At 42.8% G+C, this 24119-nt stretch overlaps 1 protein-coding gene across 1 annotated transcript; it reads right to left on the bottom strand.

Annotated features, from left to right (window-relative positions):
- Positions 1 to 2614: 2614 nt before the first annotated feature.
- LOC129817659 (solute carrier family 35 member F6-like) lies at positions 2615 to 16916 on the bottom strand. Its single transcript, XM_055873124.1, has 6 exons — positions 16725 to 16916; positions 13518 to 13590; positions 13155 to 13326; positions 11210 to 11425; positions 3811 to 3921; positions 2615 to 3511 (listed from the first exon to the last, which is right to left on the bottom strand). Exons 1-6 carry the CDS (start codon positions 16799 to 16801, stop codon positions 3033 to 3035), a joined length of 1128 nt encoding a protein of 375 aa, XP_055729099.1. The 5' UTR covers positions 16802 to 16916; the 3' UTR covers positions 2615 to 3032.
- Positions 16917 to 24119: the final 7203 nt, after the last annotated feature.

Raw genomic sequence — 24119 nt, forward strand, 5'->3', positions numbered from 1 at the left:
ACACTGTTTGTATTCGGTCATGTTTCCGGTCACCTTGCTCTGATTAAAAGCAGTGGTTCGCGCTTTCAGTTTCGCGCAAATGCTGCCATCAATCCACGGTTTGGGAATGTTTTAATAGTTGCTGTGGGTACGGCATCGCCGATGCACTTGCTAATAAACTCGCTCACCGAATCAGCGTATTCGTCAATGTTGTTGTTTGACGCAATGCGGAACATATCCCAATCCACGTGATCGAAGCAATCTTGAAGCGTGGAATCAGATTCGTCGGACCAGCGTTGAACAGACCTGAGCACGGGAGCTTCCTGTTTTACTCTTTGTCTATAGGCAGGGAGCACTAAAATGGAGTGGTGGTCAGCTTTTCCAAAAGGAGGGCAGGGGAGGGCCTTATATGCGTCACGGAAGTTAGAATAACAATGATCCAGGGTTTTGCCAGCCCTGGTAGCACAATCGATATGCTGATAGAATTTAGGGAGTCTTGTTTTCAGATTAGCCTTGTTAAAATTCCCAGCTACAATGAATGCAGCCTCAGGATATGTGGTTTCCAGTTTACATAGAGTCAAATGAAGTTCGTTCAGGGCTATCGATGTGTCTGCTTGGGGGGAAATATATGCGGCTGTGATTATAATCGAAGAGAATTCTCTTGGTAGATAATGCGGTCGACATTTGATTGTGAGGAATTCTAAGTCAGGTGAACAGAAGGACTTGAGTTCCTGTATGTTGTTATGATTAACGAGACGTGGTGTGATCATAAGGCATACCTCCCCGCCACTCTTCTTACCAGAAAGATGCTTGTTTCTGTCGGCGCGATGCGTGAAGAAACCAGCTGGCTGTACCGACTCCGATAGCGTGTCTCGAGTGAGCCATGATTCCGTGAAGCACAGAACGTTACAATCTCTTATGTCTCTCTGGAATGCTACCCTTGCTCGGATTTCATCTACCTTGTTGTCAAGAGACTGGACATACGGCGTCGTTGTTTTGGTTCGCCGGCTGGGATCTGATCCATTGTCCTGGGTGGTGGGCAAAACAGAGGATCTGCTCCGGGGAAGTCGTATTCCTGGTCGTAATGATGGTGAGTTGACATTGCTCTTATATCCAATAGTTCCTCCCGACTGTATGTAATAAAACCTAAGATTACCTGGGGTACCAATGTAAGAAATAACACGTAAAAAACGAAATACTGCATAGTTTCCTAGGAATGCGAAGCGGCAAACTCTGTCGGCGCCGGAACATGAAGGCCACTCCTTCTGCGGCCTGCAGGCCACTCCTGTGGCCTGCAACTGCATTTCAATGCTGGTTAAACTAAGTGCATGCTCTTTAACCGATTGCTGCCTGCACCCTCCCGCCCGACTAGCATCACTACTCTGGACGGTTCTGACTTAGAATATGTGGGCAACTACAAATACCTAGGTGTCTGGTTACACTGTAAACTCTCCTTCCAGACTCACATTAAGCATCTCCAATCCAAAATTAAATCTAGAATCGGCTTCCTATTACGCAACAAAGCCTCCTTCACTCATGCTGCCAAACATACCCTCATAAAACTGACTATCCTACCAATCCTTGACTTCGGCGATGTCATTTACAAAATAGCCTCCAACACTCTACTCAGCAAATTGGATGCGGTCTATTACAGTGCCATCCGTTTTGTCACCAAAGCCCCATATACTACCCACCACTGCGACCTGTATGCTCTCATTGGCTGGCCCTCACTACATATTCGTCGCCAAACCCACTGGCTCCAGGTCATCTATAAGTCTTCTTTAAGTAAAGCCCCGCCTTATCTTAGCTCACTGGTCACCATAACACCCACCCGTAGCACGCGCTCCAGCAGGTATATTTCACTGGTCATCCCCAAAGCCAGCACTTCCTTTGGCCCCCTTTCCTTCCAGTTCTCTGCTGCCAATGACTGGAACAAATTGGAAAATCACTGAAGCTGGAGACTTGGATCTCCCTCTCTAACTTTAGGCATCAGCTGTCAGAGCAGCTCACAGATCACTGCACATCTGTAAATAACACACCCAACTACCTCATCCCCATATTATTACTCACCCTCATGCTCTTTTGCGCCCCAGTATCTCTACTTGCACATCATCATCTGCACATCGATCACTCCAGTGTTAATGCTAAATTGTAATTATTTCACCTCTATGGTCTATTTATTGCCTTACCTCCCTACTCTTCTACATTTGCACACACTGTACATAGATTTTTCTATTGTGTTATTGACTGTACGTTTGTTTATGTGTAACTCTGTTGTTGTTTTTGTCCCACTGCTTTGCTTTATCTTGGCCAGGTCACAGTTGTAAATGATAACTTGTTCTCAACTGGCCTACGTGGTTAAATAAATATATAAATAATGTTGGCTCAATTGTAGTCTCTGCTAAAGAGGGAACATTGACATATGTACTGACCTCTTTCTGACTTCCCCTGGTATGAAATCATGGACTTGTATTAACTTAGGTCTCTATCCAATCCGCATTGTGCAAGTTCAGCTTTACATTTTTAAATCAACGTTCCCGCTTTTTTTAATGACTTGTTAAACAAAATCATTTTATCTGAGCAATTGTTTTAGTATAAAATACCATTTCCCACCAAAAATAGAAAACAATATAGCTAGCATTTGTATGATTTATTTTAGTTGTTTTTGCTCATCTTTATAAAGTGTGCCAACAATTTCAGTCGTGATTGTATCTATCAATGACCACAGTATGGCACTCTATCAAAACAGTGTTATGCTTAACCGTTTAGTGATTTATAAAATGCCTGCCACCATTAACACGCATATTTAACTGATGCTGCAACAAGCCATGAAGAAGGCTATTCCAAGATCCTATAAACATGTCACCTGAAACTTACTACCAGGAGTGAACACAATTTTAAAGACTGGGTCTTGTACAGTAATCTGAGAAATGTGTTGTCTTCATGTCACACACACCCGGTGTGGTCAGGAGTATGGCGAGGTTGTCATATCAATGTCAGACCCCCGCTCCCCCCACCATCACTTTCAGCATGTTGCAAGTTCATCATGTCAGTTAGGTCTCCTCCTGTACCCTTCCCTCGTCCAGCAGTCTTGCCCTCTCTGCTGGGTTGCCCTCCTCTTCCTCCACCATGTTGGCGCAGCACGGAATCTTGGCCAGCAGGGGGCGATGAAGCCCATTATACAGCGCTGCACCCACCAACAACACAATGAAACCCAGAACCTGTAAACCATGGAACTGCTCCCAGCCCAGAGCCAGACTGACCACCCAGATGACCACGGTGCGCAGACTGTCCAGCACCATGCGCGTGGTGGCACTGATTTCCTTGGTGACGGAGATGCCGGCGAAGTTGAAGAAGGCGATGGACACTGTGTTGCCAAGCAACGCCAGGACGATCATGGGATTGTGGCCGATCTGGCAGAAGGCGTCCAGCGCATCCTCGAGAACGTGTCGGGGGTTGTTGCTAAAGCTCCCCACCGGGATGTAGAAAAAGGGGATGAGGAGCAGTGAGAGGATGAAGAAGCCAAAGAACCCTAGAGAGATGGATGAGAAGAAGGCTGGATGAATTACTAACGAGCTACAAACATTCTGTCTTTGATACGGCACTAAAGGTGACAACACAGACATTATGATTATTTCCACAGAAACAAAATAGACATGTCAAACAGGTTACTAAGTACTACTTACACATGTAAAAATCTGGTTGATACGCTTGCATATCTTAACTGTAAGCTTCACTCTCAAAGCTGTACAAACACCATTGCTACATTCTGTAGCTAGAGTTATACATTAACCCAATGCATACACCCAGAAACGTATATGTTCACTTTACCTTCAGTGCCCACTGCCCGTAAAGGATGAACGTCGTGCTTGTAGACAAACTTCTCCTCCAGAACCATCTGGACAGCCGCAATGACCTGGGCCATTATGATCAGAAGGTCACCTGGGGGTCAGAAGAGATGGGTAAGGCCTTTACATGGTAGTTGCTCATTGGATATTTGTTTTGGCAAAATGTTGCTGCTGAGGGAAAACCAGTCTCTGGAGAAGCAAAATGTAAATAGTAAAAAGAAAATATTGACAACTCAATCATGGGCCTTGTTTGGATTGAACACCACTCAAATATATCCTTCCTTCCAACTTTACTTTGGGTAATCACTGATCAGACTACACTTATTTTTTAGGTTGTAGATCAGCTTTAATATTACAGATACAGTTGAAGTCGGAAGTTCACATACACCTTAGCCAAATACATTTAAACTCATACACACTACATTCACTCAATTAGTATTTGGTAGCATTGCCTTTAAATTGTTTAACATGGGTCAAACGTTTCGGAGAGCCTTTCACAAGCTTCCCACAATAAGTTGGGTGAACTTTGTCCCCTTCCTGCTGACAGAGCTGGTGTAACTGAGTCAGGTTTGTAGGTCTCCTTGCTCGCACACGCTTTTTCAGTTCAGCCCACACATTTTCTATAGGATTGAGGTCAGGGCTTTGTGATGTCCACTCCAATACCTTGACTTTATTGTCCTTAAGCCATTTTGCCACAACTTTGGAAGTATGCTTGGGGTGGGTCACTGTCCATTTGGAAGACCCATTTGCAACCAAGCTTTAACTTCATGACTGATGTCTTGAGATGTTGCTTCAATATATCCACATAATTTTCCTTCCTCATGTAGCCATCTGTTTTGTGAAGTGCACCAGTCCCTCCTCCAGCAAAGCACCCCCACAACCTGATGTTGCCACCCCCGTGCTTCACGGTTGGGATGGTGTTTTTGCTTGCCTTTTTTCCTCCAAACATAACAATGGTCATTATGGCCAAACAGTTCTATTTTTGTTTCATCAGACCAGAGGACATTTCTCCAAAAAGTACGATCTTTGTCTCCATGTACAGTTGTAAACCGTAGTTTGGCTTTTTTTAATGGCAGTTTTTGAGCAGTGGCTTCTTCCTTGCTGAGGAACCTTTCAGGTTGTCGATATAGGACTAATTTTACTGTGGATAAATATACAGAAGAATCTGTTTCCTCCAGCATCTTCACAAGGTCCTTTGCTGCTGTTCTGGGATTGATTTGCACTTTTCGCACCAAAGTACATTCATCTCTGGGAGACAGAACGCATCTCCTTCCTGAGAGGTACGACAGCTGCGTGGTCCCATGGTGTTTATACTTGCGTACTATTTTTTGTACATATGAACGTGATACCGTCAAGCGTATGGAAATTGCTCCCAAGGATGAACCATTTTCCTGCCTCATGATGCCATCTATCTTGTGAAGTGCACCAGTCCCTCCTGCAGCAAAGCACCTCCACAACATGATGCTGCGTCCCTCGTGCTTCACGGTTGGGATGGTGTTCTTCGGCTAGAAAGCCTCCCCTTTTTTCCTCCAAACATAGCGATGGTCATCATGGCCAAACAGTTCTATTTTTGTTTCATCAGACCAGAGGACATTTCTCCAAAAAGTACAATCTTTGTCCCCATGTGCAGTTGCTGTTGTTCTGGGATTGATTTGCAGTTTTTGCATCAAAGCATGTTCATCTGTAGGAGACAGAACTTCCTTCCTGAGCGGTATGACAGCTGCGTGGTCCTATGGTATTTATACTTGCGTACTCTTGTTTGTACAGATGAACCTTCAGACATTTGGAAATTGCTCCCAAGGATGAACCAGACTTGTGGAGGTCTACAATTGTTTTTCTGAAGTCTTGGCTGATTTATTTTGATTTTCCCATGATGTCAAACAAAGAGGCACTGAGTTTGAAGGTAGGCCTTGAAATACATCAACAGGTACACCTCCAATTGACTCAAATGTCAATTAGCCTATCAGAAGCTTCTAAAGCCAAGCTGTTTAAAGGCACAGTCAACTTAGTGTAAGTAAACTTCTGACCCACTGGAATTGTGATACAGTGAAATATAAGTCTGTAAACAATTGTTGGAAAAATTACTTGTGTCATGCACAAAGTAGATGTCCAAACCGACTTGCCAAAGCTATAGTTTGTTAACAAGAAATTCGTGGAGTGGTTGAAAAACGAGTTAATAATTCCAACCTAAGTGTATGTAAACTTCTGACTTCAACTGTAGATTGTGGCTGCTATCAATGTAATTGTCTGCATCATTTCCAATCCCACATTCATACACACACACAAACTCAGCAAAAAAAGAGACATCCTCTCACTGTCAACTGCATTTATTTTCAGCAAACTTAACATGTAAATATTTGTATGAACATAACAGGATTCAACAACCGAGACATACTGAACAAGTTTCACAGACATGTGACTAACAGAAATTGAATAATGTGTCTCTGAACAAAGGGAGGATCAAAATCAAAAGTAACAGTCAATGCAGCTGGTGGCCACACCAGATACTAAGTACTGCAGTGCATCTCCCCCTCATGGACTGCACCAGATTTGCCAGTTCTTGCTGTGAGATGTTACCCCACTCTTCCACCAAGGCACCTGCAAGTTCCCGGACATTTTTTTGGGGGGGAATGGCCCTAGCCCTCACCCTCCGATCCAACAGGTCCCAGACGTGATCAATGGGATTGAGATCCAGGCTCTTCGCTGGCCATGGCAGTACACTGACATTCCTGTCTTGCAGGAAATCACACACAGAACAAGCAGTATGGCTGGTGGCATTGTCATGCTGGAGGGTCATGTCAGGATGAGCCTGCAGGAAGGGTACCACATGAGGGAGGAGGATTTCGTCCCTGTAACGCACAGCGTTGAGATTGCCTGAAATGACAGCAAGCTCAGTCTGATGTTGCTGTGACACACCACCCCAGACCATGACGGACCCTCCACCTCCAAATCGATCCCGCTCCAGAGTACAGGCCTCGGTGTAACGCTCATTCCTTCGACGATAAACGCAAATCCGACCATCACCCCTGGTGAGACAAAACCGGACTCTTCAGTGAAGAGCACTTTTTGCCAGTCCTGTCTGATCCAGCGACGGTGGGTTTGTACCCGTAGTCGACGTTGTTGCCGGTGGCGTCTGGTGAGGACCTGCCTTACAACAGGCCTACAAGCCCACAGTCCAGCCTCTCTCAGCCTATTGCAGACAGTCTGAGCACTGATAGAGGGATTGTGCGTTCCTGGTGTAACTCGGGCAGTTGTTGTTGACGTCCTGTACCTGATCAGCTGTCCGTCCTGTCTCCCTGTAGCGCTGTCTTAGGCATCTCACAGTACGGACATGGCAATTTATTGCCCTGGCCACATCTGCAGTCCTCATGCCTCCTTGCAGCATGCCTAAGGCACGTTCACACAGATGATCAGGGACTCTGGGCATCTTTCTTTTTTGTGTTTTTCAGAGTCAGTAGAAAGGCCTCTTTAGTGTCCTAAGTTTTCATAACCGTGACCCTTAATTGCCTACTGTCTGTAAGCTGATAGTGTCTTAACCTGTTGAGGATGGGGGCGCTGTTGTGACTATTTATGCTAATCGTGTAATTTTTGAAACGGCTTCCCACAAAATCCTTGATCGTACAATATGCATATTATTATTATTATTGGATAGAAAACAGTCTATAGTTTCTATAGGAGTTGAAATTTTGTCTTTAAGTGGAACAGAGCCCATTCTACAGCAATTTCCCTGACATGGAGTCAGATTTCAGAAATTTTGGCCCCTGATCTGGAGTCAGTTAAAAGGGCACTGTTATTGCTATGAGTATACGGACACTGCTTACGTCTTCCCCTGGATGCCTTTACGTGATGACGATTTGAATGGGGTCGATTGCACGTTCACAGGCACTACAAATTAAAAAACCCTGAGGCTAGTCACTCTTTTGGAGCTGCGTCATGCGCCTAGAGGACACCGACCCGCACCTGTTCCAAGCATTAGTGGAGGGAGTAATATTACTCGGGTCATGTTTCTACTCGTTATGGGAGTTAAAAACATCATAAGGTAGTTAATTTAAAGCGTTTTATAGCAATTTATATCCGTTTAGTGCGATTTTGGGACATTTATTTCTGAAACGCTGTGAATTGCTGGGCACGCTTCCAGTTCATCCCGAACGCAGTTGGCATTTCCACATGGCAAGAGGACAGCTTTCCACCAAAAGACGATTACTCCCAAGAAAGGATCCTTTGCCCAAGATACTGATGGAAGAACAGCTCAAAGTAGGACATTTTTATTATGATAAATCGTGTTTCTGTCGAAAAATGTTAGTGGCTTAGGACGGCATGTTTTTTGACGTAGCTTCGCTTGGCGCAAACTGTATTGAAAAGTAAGGATAAATAAAAAAATGTAATTCCGCGATTGTATTAAGAATTAAATTGTCTATCAATCCCTGTCCACCCTATATTTTTTAGTCACGTTTATGAGTATTTATGTATAAGAGTAGATCACTGTCTAAGTGGCGCACGGACATTTTCTCACCAGCTTGGCTACATTTCACATTGTCTAACCATGATTTTGGTGGCTAAATATAAACATTTTCGATCAAACTCTATATGGATTGTGTAATATGATGTTACAGGAGTGTCATCTGAAGAATTCTGAGAAGGTTAGTGAAAAAATTAATATATTTTGGCGATGTTGACTTTTATCGCTCACTTTGGCTAGAATCAATGCTGGGCTGCTATGTGCTATGCTAATATAACGATTTATTGTGTTTTCGCTGTAAGACACTTAGAAAATCTGAAATATTGTCTGTATTCACAGGATCTGTGTCTTTCGATTAGTGTATGCTGTGTATTTTTACGAAATGTTTGATGATTAGTAAGTAGGTAAACACGTTGCTCAATGTAGTTTTTCTAGTCCATTTGTGACGGTGGGTGCAATTGTAACCTATGCCATCTACCTGAAATATGCACTTTTTTCTAACAAAACCTATCCCATACCATAAATATGTTATCAGACTGTCATCTGATGAGTTTTTTTCTTGGTTAGGGGCTATAAATATCTTAGTTTAGCCGAATTGGTGATAGCTACTGGTGTTGGTGGACAAATAAAAGATGGTGGATTATGCTAATGTGTTTTTAGGTAATAGATGTACATCTTTACATATTGTGTCTTCCCTGTAAAACATTTTAAAAATCGGACATGTTGGCTGGATTCACAAGATCTGTGTCTTTCATTAGCTGTATTGGACTTTAATGTGTGAAAGTTAAATATTTAAAAAAAAAATTTTTTTTGAATTTCGCGGCTCTGCCTTTTCAGTGGGGGGGGGGGAGGGGGGGGGGGGGGGGGGGGGGGGGGGAGTGCCGCTAGCGGCACCCTCATCCTAGACAGGTGTCTTAATGACCGTTCCACAGGTGCATGTTCATTAATTGTTTATGGTTCATTGAACAAGCATGGAAAACAGTGTTTAAACCCTTTACAATGAAGATCTGTGAAGTTATTTGGATTTTTACAAATGATCTTTTCAAGACAGGGTCCTGAAAAAGGGACATTTCTTTTTTTGCTGAGTTTACATGAAATGAGTTGCAAAATGAATAGGAAATATAGTCAAGACGTTGACAAGGTTATAAATAATGATTTTTAATTGAAGGAATAAATTGTCCTTCAAACTCCGCTTTCGTCAAAGAATCCTCCATTTGCAGCAATTACAGCCTTGCAGACCTTTGGCATTCTAGTTGTCAATTTGTTGAGGTATTCTGAAGAGATTTCACCCAATGCTTCCTGAAGCACCTCCCACAATTTGGATTGGCTTGACGGGCACTTCTTACGTACCAACAGGTCAATAGGGTTGAGATCCGATGACTGTGCTGGCCACTCCATTATAGACAGAATACCAGCCGACTGCTTCTTCCCTAAATAGTTCTTGCATAGTTTAGAGCTGTGCTTTGGGTCATTGTCCTGTTGTAGGAGGAAATTGGCGCCAATGAAGCCCCGTCAACAGGGTATGGCACGGCGTTGCAAAATGGAGTGATAGCCTTCCTTCTTCAAGATCCCTTTTACCCTGTACAAATCTCCCACTTTACCACCACGAAAGCAGCCCCAGACCATCACATTGCCTCCACCATGCTTGATAGATGCACTCCTCTAGCATCTTTTCATTTTTTCTGCATCTCACGAATGTTCTTCTTTGCAATCCGAACGCCTCAAACTTACATTTGTCTGTCAATAACACTTTTCTCCAATCTTCCTCTGTCCAGTATCTGTGTTCTTTTGCCCATTTTAATATTTAATTTTTATTGGCCAGTCTGAGATATGGCTTTTTCCTTTGCAACTCTGCCTGGAAGGCCAGCATCTCGGAGTCGCCTCTTCACTGTTGACGTTGAAACTGGTGTTTTGCAGGTACTAATTAATGAAGCTGCCAGTTGAGAACTTGTGAGGTGTCTGTTTCTCAAACTAGACACTAATGTACTTGTCCTCTTGCTCAGTTGTGCACCGGGGCCTCCCATGCCTAACTATTCTGGTTAGTCCGTTTGTGCTGTTCTGTGAAGGGAGAAGTACACAGCGTTGTACGAGATCTTCAGGTTTCTTGGCAATTTCTCTCATGGAATAGCCTTCATTTCCCAGAACAAGAAAAGACTGCCGAGTTTCAGAAGAAAGTCCTTTGTTTCTGGCCAGTTTGAGCCTGTAATCGAACACATAAATGCTGAGGCTCCAGATATTTAACTAGTCTAAAGAAGGCCAGTTTTATTGCTTATTTAAAATCAGAACAGTTTTCTGCTGTGCTAACATAATTGCAAAGGGTTTTCTAATGATCAATTAGCCTTTTAAAATGATAAACTTGGATTAGCTAACACAACGTGCCATTGGAACACATCAGTGATGGCTGTTGCTGATAATGGACCTCTGTACGCCTACGTAGACATTCCATTAAAAATCATCAGTTTCCAGCTACAATAGTCATTTACAACGTCTACACTGTAATTCTGATCAATTTGATTTTAAAATGGACCAAAAAAAAAGTGCTTTCTTTCAAAAACAAGGACATTTCTAAGCGACCCCAAACTTTTGAACGGTAGTGTGTGTGTGATATATACACACACACACACACATTCCCTCTTTATTCTTTTCCCCTTACCATACCACCCCTCCCCTATGTGGAGCAAACTAAAGGACAACAACACTTAAGCTTACACTTACAGCTTTGGAAAGCTTGCGTTCACATATACAATCCTGAGTTAGATCTGTGAATAATTCAAGTGTGAAGAAGGGAAAGATTATTTTCGATCAGGACCCTAACTTTGCCACTAAGTGGCTACTCATTATCCTCTTAACAACGTGTTCTAACCCAGGCATACCTGTGACACAGGAAGTATTCCCTTCCAACCCACCATTCTTTCTCTCTTACCAGTGATGACCTCGCTGAGTTTGTGTGAGTCGTCCTTGTTTCCACTTATGAAGTCGGCCAGGCCCACCATCACCAGGCCCAGAATAGTGACAAAGATGCCCGTCCACTGACTGGCCACCAGGCGGCGCCCCAGGAAGGCCACCGACAGCAGGCCCGTGAAGATGATCACCGCCCCACGCAGCATCTGGAAGCTGGAGGCACTCGTCATGTTCAGGGCTGGGGAGAAAGGATAGAGCCACAGAGGGTAACAGACAGACCTTGGTTCAAATAGGATTTGGTTTATTTCTTGTTCCAGGCTGTATCACAACCGGACGTGATTGGCCCAGCATCGTCTGGGTTTGGCCGGTGTTGGCTGTCATTGTAAATAAAAATTTGTCCTAAACTGACTTGCCCAGTTAAAAGAAAGGTTAAAATAAATAAATATATATATAATATATATATATATATATACATACCACACACACACACTACTCCGGATGGTTCTGACTTATAATATGTGGACAACTACAAATACCTAGGTGTCTGGCTAGACTGTAAACTCTCCTTCCAGACTCACATTAAGCATCTCCAATCCAAAATGAAATCTAGAATTGGCTTCCTATTTCACAACAAAGCATCCTTCACTCATGCTGCCAAATATACCCTTGTAAAACTGTCCATCCTACCGTACCTCGACTTCGGCGATGTCATTTACAAAATAGCCTCCAACACTCTACTCAACAAATTGGATGCAGTCTATCACAGTGCCATCCGTTTTGTCACCAAAGCCCCATATACTACCCACCACTGCGACCTGTACGCCCTCGTGTCATACTCGTCACCAAACCCACTGGCTCCAAGTCATCTACAAGTCTCTGCTAGGTAAAGCCCTGCCTTATCTCAGCTCACTGGTCACCATAGCAGCACCCACCCGTAGCACGCGCTCCAGCAGGTATATCTCACTGGTCATCCCCAAAGCCAATTCTTCCTTTGGCCGCCTTTCCTTCCAGTTATCTGCTGCCAATGACTGGAACGAACTGCAAAAAACACTGAGGCAGGAGACTCATATCTCCCTCACTAGCTTTAAGCACCAGCTGTCAGAGCAGCTGACAGATCACAGCACCTGTACATAGCCCATCCAACTACCTCATCCCATACTGTATTTATCTTGCTCCTTTGCACCCCAGTATCTCCACTTGCACTTTCATCTTCTGCACATCTACCATTCCAGTGTTTAATTGCTATATTGTAATTACTTCGCCACCATGGCCTATTTATTGCCTTACCTCCCTTATCCTAACTCATTTGCACATGCTGTATATAGACTTTCCTACTGTATTACTGACTGTATGTTTGTTTATCCCATGTGTAACTCTGTGTTGTTGTATGTGTCGAACTGCTATGCTTTATCTTGGCCAGGTCGCAGTTGCAAATGAGAACTTGTTCTCAACTAGCCTACCTGGATAAATAATGGTGAAATGAAAAATATATATATATAACAATAGCCTGCCTGGAGTGGCAGATGGGTGGGGGTTGCACTTTTGGAACTATCCAATTGTCTCAACTGGCAATTAATTTCTGGCAAAAGAAAGCAAATACTAATTGATCCCAGGTCCACAGACAGTCAGCACAAACTTTCAGTATGATGACCCAGAAATCGAGACTTCTCGGTTATTGTGTTCCAGTTCCTTAAAACAAATGGGAGACACTTCACAAGAACTTAAAGGGGAATACAGTTTAAAATTGTGCCTCTGACGATAATATTTTATAGATCATTTGGACTTTCTTGCAGTTTTTGAAGAATATTTTGTAAGAATCAAACTTGGAAGCCCTTTTTGGTGTGAATTGTCAAATTATGAAAATATTATGTAAAGTGCGATGAAATTAAATGGCGGCCCAAGCAGCGAGCGACACATTCCCAGAAAACAAAATGAAGATAAATATCTAGGATGTTGGGATCACGTACCAACATACATGATGGAGGTAGCGGTCATGTCACAGAGGGCAGGGGGGAGGAAGAGGAGGGGGTTGAAGCTCTGGCCCGTGTTCATCTTGGGCTCTGGTCTTCGTCTGTCGTGACAAAGCAGCATGTGGAAGACGGCCAGACAACTGAGCTCCCCCAGGAACATCCCTACGGCCTAGAGAGAGAGAGGGAGAGACAGAGCGATTGGGGGGGGGGGGGGGGGGGGGGGCAGTGAGCCAGAGACACACAGTTGAGACATTTAGGAACCTTCCCATCAGCACAGTTGATAAACATCAAGTAATTAAGTTAGGTCTAGCTTATATAGTTATATTCAGTGTTTTTTTATGAGGGGAAGGGAGACTGTACCTGTACAAACGGGTGGTTGAATGTGTGTTCAGTGGAGTCTTTGCAACCCTTTGCGGAGAACATGTCAGCCCATCTGAGGGAGAACAAGAGAAAGTTTATTAAGTTTGCTCAAGAATGTCACACTAACAGAGTCAGAAACCAGAGACCAATCTGTCTCCTTTCAAATACTTGCGCTTGATTGAGCTTGCTTTGAACAATGGAACCAACAATAGAGTCCCAAAAGTTCAAACCACACCCATCTTGCATTCCAGGCAGACTCAATCAAATGCTCAAAGTATGATACGGTGACAAAGGGGTTAATGAGTGACTTAGTCATCTGTGCCTAGCTACCTGAACACCCGCTGACTTTTATAGTCCAATAGGCCTGATCAGTAGAGGCATGACCAGCATGTGAGTTCTCCTTGCTGATTGAATATAGACTAAGGTCTGTGGTCACAGCACCTCACAAAGTGATGATGTGGCCCTTTCCTCACAGTAGCAGTCTGCACTCCATATCACCACTGTACCCAGTTGAGTAACTCTTTGATTGACTGAATTTAGCTGTTGATCTGAGGAAGTTTTACATTCACACATTGCCAAGTCCAATAACATATACAGTTGGTTAAATCAACTCAAAGGTCTACTGACATCTACATTTTTAATCAACAAGAGAAAACTGTTCTCAGTTCAAGATAACATTCTCCTCAGTGAAGCACAGACAGTGAAGTGTTTGGTTTCTGGTGACTGCTCTGGAAAGAAGCCCAAAGAAAGCAGATGAAACGTGATCTCTCTATTTGCTACATTGTCTCATTGCACTGAGCAAGAGCAACCATGTATTTTATAGAGTATTCCAGTACAGTTGTGATTTGAGACATACTGATGGGACTTGCCAGACTAGACCACGTTGATAAAGTGCCATTTCCACATGACATAAAAGAGCACACGGTAGCACAACTACGACCTATAGGCCCAGTCTATATCACATTTTGCATGACAGCAAAAGAGAAGTTGAGACGCCAAGCCATAGTTTAGAGAAGTCTGCTTCTTTTGTGGCAACAAAGCAAATGTGATTTGCAGAGACAGCAGTGTCCTCGCGCTTCATGTCATCAAAATACATGTATTAATCAACAGTGACGCAAGAGCACGTGAAAGGTTTCCCTCCCTGTGTTTGGCACTTGTCTAATGTCTAGCAATTTCACAATTTCAAATTTAGTCATATATTGCATTTAGGCTACACCTAAGCTAAGCTAGTAAGCAAACATACAGCTTCTAATTCTCAACCAGTCATTGTTTACAGACAGATTGGCTCATTACTGACCAAAGCAATTTAAAACAGGCATTTACGCCTACAACAATGGCATCATGGAAATCTAGCTTTTTCCCAAAAGTACAATAAAATGTCAAGTAGCCTCGCCTAACTTAGCCTACTGTAAAATATATCAAGAGATTGAGCCATAATAACTCAGTTCACAAGGATTCAACAGTGTAATAAACATTGTGGCCCAAATCTTGATGTCTAGGAGAGTGGTCACCAACCTTTTGAGTCAAGATCACTTTCTGAGTCAAAATGCAAGAAAGAGATCTACTGCTCGGATTTATTTTTAACATGTCTTAAATGTAAGCCTATGCAACATTATCCAATTAAAAACAGTTCTGTAACAATGAGGTTTGTGCAGTAGGCTATAGGCCCAATACAGTATCACTGCATATTGGCTAAGCTTGAATTTCCCTGCCAATGTTCTTCTCAGACCATTTTGAAATTTTTTTTTTTTTTAAATTGTAGGTATTGGGGACACTGCCCTGTGTAGGGTGCCGTCTTTCGGATGGGACGTTAAACGGGTGTCCTGACTCTCTGAGGTCATTAAAGATCCCATGGCACTTATCGTAAGAGTAGGGGTGTTAACCCCGGTGTCCTGGCTAAATTCCCAATCTGGCCCTCAAACCATCATGGTCACCTAATAATCCCCAGTTTACAATTGGCTCATTCATCCCCCTCCTCTCCCCTGTAACTATTCCCCAGGTCGTTGCTGCAAATGAGAACGTGTTCTCAGTCAACTTACCTGGTAAAATAACGGTAAAATAAAATAAAATAAATATGAGAACATTGGTAATACATCATTTGTTGTATTACTTTTGAGACACAGCTGAGTGAGCATAATAATTGTATTTTTACTGGACTGATGGCCTGCATCTGATGGTCAGTATGAGAGGAGGGAGCAGCGGTGAGGTTGCCTCTCACCCGACTCACAGTGCCTCCTCTCTCTCCCGCCATAGGCTGAGAAAAGGGCACACAGTCTTCCAGCTGATGGTGAAATTTAAATCGCACTGCATTACTTGTGCCTCCTGCGCCAATTCATGTTGTTACTCCTATAACCAGAGAAAGTTAACTATTCCTCGATTTTAACAAATACACAAGCCACAAATAATAACAACGCAAGCTTATCAAAACACTGCTATACGCATTCATTACAGCTGCAGTGCTGGTAACGCAATTTATGACTAGTAAAACTGTTGAAAAAAAGTGACTGCTCTGATCGACAATTTAAACATGAATTTACTCATATTGTGATTAAGTTAAGTTTGCTCAAGAATGTCACACTAACAGAGTCAGAAACCAGAGACCAATCTGTCTCCTTTCAAATACTTGCGCTTGATTGAGCTTGCTTTGAACAATGGAACCAACAATATAATCCCAAAAGTTCAAACCACACCCATCTTGCACTCCAGGCAGACTCAATCAAATGCTCAAAGTATAATACGGTGACAGACGTTAATGAGTGACTTAGTCGTCCGTGTCACGGTTTTAAAAATATTTCACATCTCACATTATCAACTTTGCTGTACGTTTGAGTATTATTTTTTACAGTATATCGCTCAAGGAAACTGCAGACTGTGATCTAAACTATCGGATTGGCCAGCGGTAGAACTATAGGTCCACCTAATTTGCTCTCTGGGACTACCGGGTAGGTAAAGTTCTATCTTCAATGGTTCAAAATGGGAACACTTTGCCTTCCCTTCCCGGCGCTAGGACAGCTGAATCAAGCGCACCTACAGCGAAACGAATAACACAATTAGGGACCCAAGGCTTTATCGTTTTTTTTACATAAATGTTTGTTGAACGAATAGGAATGGCTTTGCGATCAACCAGATGTTCAACACTGGCCTATGCCATTGGCTACATCGTAGACCGTGAAATCAATTGACAACATGAATGAAGCGTTCACTTACTTTGCCGATAGCGTGTTGATAGAGCCGGTTGTGAGCATAAGACCCGCAAGAAAGAGTTGATACTTTGTCCAAGCCATGTTGGACGTGCCGGGATAGAAAATACAACTACTATATACTTTGTTTCAAACGCAGCGACTTGTGTTCACTATTTCTGCCTACAGGAATTAAATCACATGACTTCGGGTGGGTCAGCTGACCGAGTGCGCACAAGCAGTTAAAGGATAGTTCGTTTCCTGTTGTGGTTTTGTCATTCAGTCCGAAGGACTGTAGGTTTTGTTCCCAAAAAACGATCTTTAGACACATACGATTATAATGTATCAGGGAACAGTTCCTATTCATGGGTGATATATATATATATATATATATATATATATATATATATATATATATATATATATATATATATATATCCCATTTTAGTCTATCAATCAAGTTAGAGTAGCTAGCTTGTCTAACTATCTTAGCTGGCATGCCTCCTGGCATAGTTGGTAGACTTAAGAAAAGCAAGCAATAACTAAATGTACTGAATAAGATTCACATTCCTTTAAATATTTTACCCAGATTTTTAGCAGAGATGCAGAGAAGCATATTTAGTTTCTTAAATAAACACGAGTCAGTAGGATACAGACAGTTTAAGAGGTATGCTTAGATATGCAAAACAATTTACATATTTCACTGCTCTATTTCACTAGGATGAGTCGCACAGAAAAAGCCATAACTCAGACTGGCCAATGAAAAGATTAAGATGGGCAAAAGAAGGCATCTGTTTCTCAAACAAGACACTAATGTACTTGTCCTCTTGCTCAGTTGTGCACCGGGGCCTCCCACTCTTTCTATTCTGGTTAGGGCAAGTTTGCGCTGTCCTGTGAAGGGAGAAGTACATCACGTTGTACGAGATCTTCAGTTTGTTGGCAATTTCTTGCATGGAGTAGCCTTCATTTCTCAGAACAAGAATAGACTGACGAGTTTCAGAAGAAAAGTCTTTGTTTCTGGCCATTTTGAGCCTGTAATCGAACCTACAAATGCTTATGCTCCAGATACTCAACTAGTCTAAATGTAACGGATGTGAAATGGCTAGCTAGTTAGCGTTGGTGCGCGCTAATAGCGTTTCAATCGGTAACGTCACTCGCTTTGAGACCTTGAAGTAGTGGTTCCCCTTGCTCTGCAAGGGCCGCAGCCTTTGTGGAGCGATGGGTAACGATGCTTCGTGGGTGACTGTTGTTGATGTGTGCAGAGGGTCCCTGGTTCGCGCCCGGGGCGAGGGGATGCCATAAAGTTATACTGGTACATTGATGCTGTTGACCCGGATCACTGGTTGCTGCGGAAAAGGAGGAGGTCGAAAGGGGGGTGAGCGTAACGGATGTGAAATGGCTAGCTAGTTAGCGGTGGTGCGCGCTAATAGCATTTCAATTAGTTACGTCACTCGCTTTGAGACCTTGAGGTAGTGGTTCCCCTTGCTCTGCAATGGCCGCGGCCTTTGTGGAGCGATGGGTAACGATGCTTCGTGGGTGACTTGTTGATGTGTGCAGAGGGTCCCTGGTTCGCGCCCGGCGAGGGGGTGGACTAAAATTATACTGTTACATAAAGAAGGCTCGTTTTATTGCTTCTTTAATCAGAACAACAGTTTTCAGCTATGCTAGCATAATTGCAAAAGGATTTTCTAATGATCAATTATCCTTTTAAAATGATAAACTTGGATTAGCTAACACAACATGCCATTGGAACACATTAGTGATGGTTGCTGATAAAGGACCTCTGTACGCCTATGTAGATATTCCATAAAAAATCATCCGTTTCCATCTACAATAGTCATTTACAACATTAACAATGACTACACTTTATTTCTGATCAATATATGCTAACATTACCTAGCTAGCAAACTACATTTGTTTATCTAAACTAAAATCTAGCTAGGTAGCTTTCCTAATACGTTGGCTAGACATTCCAAAGCATATCAATGTAAGCCAGCTGCTATCTGGCAATGTGATTTGTAACTTTGCAAGCTAACGTACTACTGCAGAAGCTAATGTTATGTGTTCTATTTAGAGTCCGATCTCATCAACATTTGCAGAGGCATCAACATCAAGCTCAGCACCAGGAACTATTGTATGTCACCTTCTAAAATCTACAAAATCTTTCCATGATGATCAAATAAATATATTGGAGTTCGGCATAAACATGCTCCATGTCTTGTTGTCATAGTTGGTGTGTTTACAAGTAGGCTACAACTTCTACTATAGTTTTCTCCGTATTATGGAGGCTTAATTGATTGTTCATGCAAGGCTTGAATTCTCAATTGGAGAAAATTAGCTGTTAGTAAGGAGGGGATGGTGTGGGTGACTGAATGACTGGTGATGGTTGGGGGTGGTATTGTGTCTAAAGTAAAGAATGTATGATCTATTGACATGAGGGGGGGGGGGGGGGGGATATAGTACCTTGTTTGAGTTTGTATTAATGGGGACAAAGTAGTAAAATGTTGTCTAATCACTGACTACTGTGTGTCCTACTCCTGCTGCTGCTGATGACCTTGATGCCAACTTTAGTAGTACAGAGCCTGTAGACTCAGTGAATGAAAGCTTTCAGTCTGGAATAAGCTCAAGCTCAACATCATCTGACTTTGAAACAAGCCAGGACAGCCAAAGGTATTTATGAAATCACAATACCCTCTCGAGAAAACAAAATCACCAATACCCTAAACTATCTACAAGTCAAGCACCCCTCAAACTCTTCACATCTTTGCTAACAGCCCATCTCAATGCCCCAACATTGACTCTGATTGTAACAAAACAAATACCAGTATGGTACCCTTTTTTGTTTACAGATGAACATGTTTTAGTGTATGGTTATGTAACGGTATAACTTTCGTCCAGGGACCCTCTGCACACATCAACAACTGTCACCCACGAAGCATCGTTACCCATCGCACCGAAAAAGCAGTGGCCATTGCAGAGCAAGGGGAACAACTACTTCAGGTCTTAGAGCGAGTGACGTCACCGACTGAAACGCTATTAGCGCGCACCACCGCTAACTAGCTAGCCATTTCACATAGGTTACAGTCACACATCCTCATGATCAGTCTTCGTGTTTTACACATCCTCATGATCAGTCTTCATGTATTTCCAGGAGACTTGCAGTACATACAGTACATACAAATCTTCTACAAGCGGTCGAAGCAGTGGGTGGTGAAGAACATCGCCATAGCACCAAAGCCTGCTAAACCAGCTGCCATTACCCAACACAAGAACACATTCTATAACCTGCCTGGAACATTCAACCAACACAACATCCATATTCAGTTAGACTGATATTGTAGTATAATATAGAATGCCTAGTATTGTCACACCCTGATCTGTTTCACCTGTCTTTGTGCTTCTCTCCACCCCTATGCAGGTGTCGGTCATCTTCCCATTATCCCCTGTGTATTTATACCTGTGTTCTCTGATTGTCTGTTGCCAGTTCGTCTTGTCTTGTCAGGTCTTACCAGTGTTCTTTCCCACATTCCTGTTTCTCTAGTTCTGTTTCCAGGTTTTTCCCAGTTCTGACCATTCTGTCTGCCCTGACCCCGATCCTGCCTGCCGTCCTGTACCTGCCTGATTCTGTCCTGATCATGAACGTCTGCCTGCCCTCGACCTGCCCTTTGCCTGCCCCGTGTTTCTACTAAATTATCTGAGAACTGTACTATCCTCCTCCCGTGTGCATCTGGGTCATATCCTGAGTCGTGATAAGTATGCTCACAACTGCATTGTGGTTTAGATATTGCTAGCTGTTGTACATATGTATATAATGGTGTTTTACATAATATTTTTTACAAGTGCACTGACAAGTGACTAAATGATTCCAGCTGCGTCAGAAACAAATAGTGTTGACCTCAACTTCTGGATCAATTCATTGTGATATTCATGAAATGTATTTGAATAAACTAGCTTCAATCTTACTGCTAAAACTAATTATGCAGGGAGTTGGTACATCATTTAAACTTGAATTTGTTTGCAAGTGAACATGTTTCAATGAAACAGTAGATTAGTCTCAATATAGCAAATAAATAGACATGCTTTATTCAAGACAGTTTATTTGCTCTGGAGACACAGCAGTATGCAGGAACATCTGTGGCAATGTATGACATTCACTATAGTGAATAATTATGTCTGAAACACTCTCTCATCACTCATAATTATGTAGGGAGACTCGAAAAACACCCCAAATAGTGTCTAGCGGTGAAGTCTCCCTTTAAGCATAATGATTATGGCTCTAGATTGCAGGAAAAAGCAGTTTCAGGTGTTTGAAAAATGATAAATTCTCCAACTTACGGACCACCCCCCAGCCATTCTCATGTACTTTGTGCCCCCTCAGATTTTTGGGGTGGATGATGCGGCTGGTCCTGGCTTTTAGTGATTTTTTTGGGGGGTCCCTGAAAAGCTCACATTTTATTAAACATTGCAATAAAAGTATTTAAACAAATGTATATATTAGTGTAAAACAGTGGTTCCTAAACTTTTTATAGTCCCGTACCCCTTCAAATATTCAACCTCCAGCTGAGTACCGCCTCTAGCACCAGGGTCAGCGCATTCTCAAATGTTGTTTTTTTGCCATCATTGTAAGCCTGCCACACACACACTATACAATACATTTATTCAACATAAGAATAAGTGTGAGTTTGTCACAACCCGGCTCGTGTGAAGTGACAAAGAGCTCTTATAGGTCCAGGGCACAAATAATAATTTAATAATAATCAATAATTGTGCTCTTTATTTAATTAACCATCTTACATATAAAACCTTATTTGTTCATGGAAAATTGGGAATAACTCACCACAGGTTAATGGGAAGGGTGTGCTTGAAAGGATGCACATAACTCTGAAATTTTGGGTTATATTGGAGAGAGTCTCAGTCTTAAATCATTTTCCACACACAGTCTGTGCCAGTATTTAGTTTTCATGCTAGAGGACTGAGAATCCACTCTCACGTAGGTACGTGGTTGCAAAGGGTATCAGTGTCTTAACAGCATAATTTGCCAAAACAGGATACTCTGAGCGCAGCCCAATCCAGAAATCTGGCAATGGCTTCTGATTCAATTCAATTTTCACAGAACCGCTTGTTGCAATTTCGATGAGGCTCTCTTGTTCAGATGTCGGTAAGTGGACTGGAGGTAGGGCATGAAAGGGATTATGAATCCAGTTGTTTGTGTCATCCGTTTCGGGAGAATACCTGTCACGACTCCGACCGAGGCAGGCTCTCCTTCTCGTTCGGGTGGCGCTTGGCGGTAGTCGTCACCGGCCTATTAGCTGCCACTGATCCTTTTCTCCCCCTCCTTATGTGTTTATTGATTACACCTGTTTTCATTTGTTGGTAATTAGTTGGGTTTATCAGTCAGCCGGCCCGCCCCGTTCTTTGTGCGGGATTATTAGTTGTTAAGCGTGGTGTCTGTTTTGTACTACGTGTCTACGTGGTTACTGGACTGCTTTCATTCCCCCCCGTGTCTGGGGTAGTTTTTTGTGAGCACCCAGTGTATTAGAAGGGTGTCTTTAGTTGCTCAGTGTTCATTAAAAGGGAACATTTGTTATTGCACCCTCTGCTTCCTGCGTTTGACTTCGCACTCCGACACCCAGTCCTTACAATACCTGCATAATTGCGCACCCAACTCACTCAGGTGCTTCGCTATATCACATATGACACTGTCTGTAAGCTTGAGTTAATTTCCACGCAAAAAAATCATACAATGATGGAAAGACCTGTGTGTTGTCCTTATAGTTGCGGAGAGTTCCTGTAATCCTCGATTCATATCATTCAGGCGGAAAAAAACATCGCCCAGAACTTGTCATCATGCAAGCGGTCAGACAATTGAAAATGATGGTCAGTAAAGAAAACTTTAAGCTCGTCTCTCAATTTAAAAAAACGTGTCAATACTTTGTCCTGATAACCAGCACACTTCTGTATGTTGTAAAAGCGTTAGATGGTCGCTGCCCATGTCATTGCATAGTGCAGAAAATACACGCGAGTTCAGGGGCCTTGCTTTAACAAAGTTAACCATTTTCACTGTAGTGTCCAAAACGTCTTTCAAACTGTCAGGCATTCCTTTGGCAGCAAGAGCCTCTCAGTGGATGCTGCAGTGTACCCAAGTGGCGTCAGGAGCAACTGCTTGCACGCATGTTACCACTCCACTATGTCTCCCTGTCATGGCTTTTGCACCATCAGTACAGATACCAACATGAGCAGCAGCTACGTTTGACTACATACAGACCGTTAGTAGAATTCCAGCGAGAGAGTAACGGTTAATGTGATTGGATGTTAATTGTTTGACTAGGATACCTGTATTTGACATTGTGTTGTTATTTTGCTGAACACTAGATGGTTTAATTGTATTTTTGGCAGTGAAACGAGGCTACTCAGGCGATAGAAAAACCTAATCCAAATGTATAGCCCCGTTGGAAAATATAAATGGACTGTTTGAAAAAGGTCACATTCAACCTAGCCTGGTTGCTGTCTCTGTTCAGCTATTACTCCTATTACTCCTTGCAACTCCTGTCATTTGCCAAAGAAACGTTCCCCTGCTCAAACGTTGCGTGCATCAACTTATGGTGGCGTGCCACGTCGTCGACTGTGCCACCTACGGACAGATTGCTATAACATATGTGATTAGTTGAAATGTAAAATACCTATCCAGGCATTTGTAAGATCTGGCATGTCAACAATGCCTGGGGCAGAGGAACGTACCCTAAATGTTCAGCTCATGATGGAGCTTTCATCATGTTCACAAGTTTAAGGACCAGACATTGAAATGGGTTTAGAATATTTATTAAGGCAATTGAATGGATGTGAGAAGAATTCAGAAGGGGAATGAGAATGGGCCAGATGAAACCGAAGGCTGCAGAAGAAGGATCCGGTGGGGATCCCCCCCCCCCCCCCCCCAGGTTTAATTAAAATAAACAATTAAGTATTCAACGTTGTCATTCGTGGACTACATTATGGCATAAAGCACTACAGAGGGTAGTGCATACAGCCCAATACATCACTTGGGCCAACCTTCCAGCCATCAAGGACCTATTTATTTTTTTTACCTTTATTTAACTAGGCAAGTCAGTTAAGAACAAATTCTTAATTTCAATGACGGCCTAGGAACAGTGGATTAATTGCTTTGTTCAGGGTCAGAACGCCAGATTTTTACCTTGTCAGCTCGGGGATTCAATCTTGCAACCTTTCGGTTACAAGTCCAACGCTCTAACCATTAGGCTACCTGCCGCCCTTATATACTAGGTGGTGTCAGAGGAAGGAATAACATTTTTTCAAAGACTCCAGTCACCCAAGTCATAGACTGTTCTCTCTGCACAGCAAGCGGTACCGGAGCGCCAAGTCTAGTTCCAAAAGGCCACCATTTGATCAAATGCACCCCCCCCCCCCC

Source organism: Salvelinus fontinalis, chromosome 20, assembly GCF_029448725.1.
Source record: "Salvelinus fontinalis isolate EN_2023a chromosome 20, ASM2944872v1, whole genome shotgun sequence".
Classification (NCBI taxonomy): domain Eukaryota; kingdom Metazoa; phylum Chordata; class Actinopteri; order Salmoniformes; family Salmonidae; genus Salvelinus; species Salvelinus fontinalis.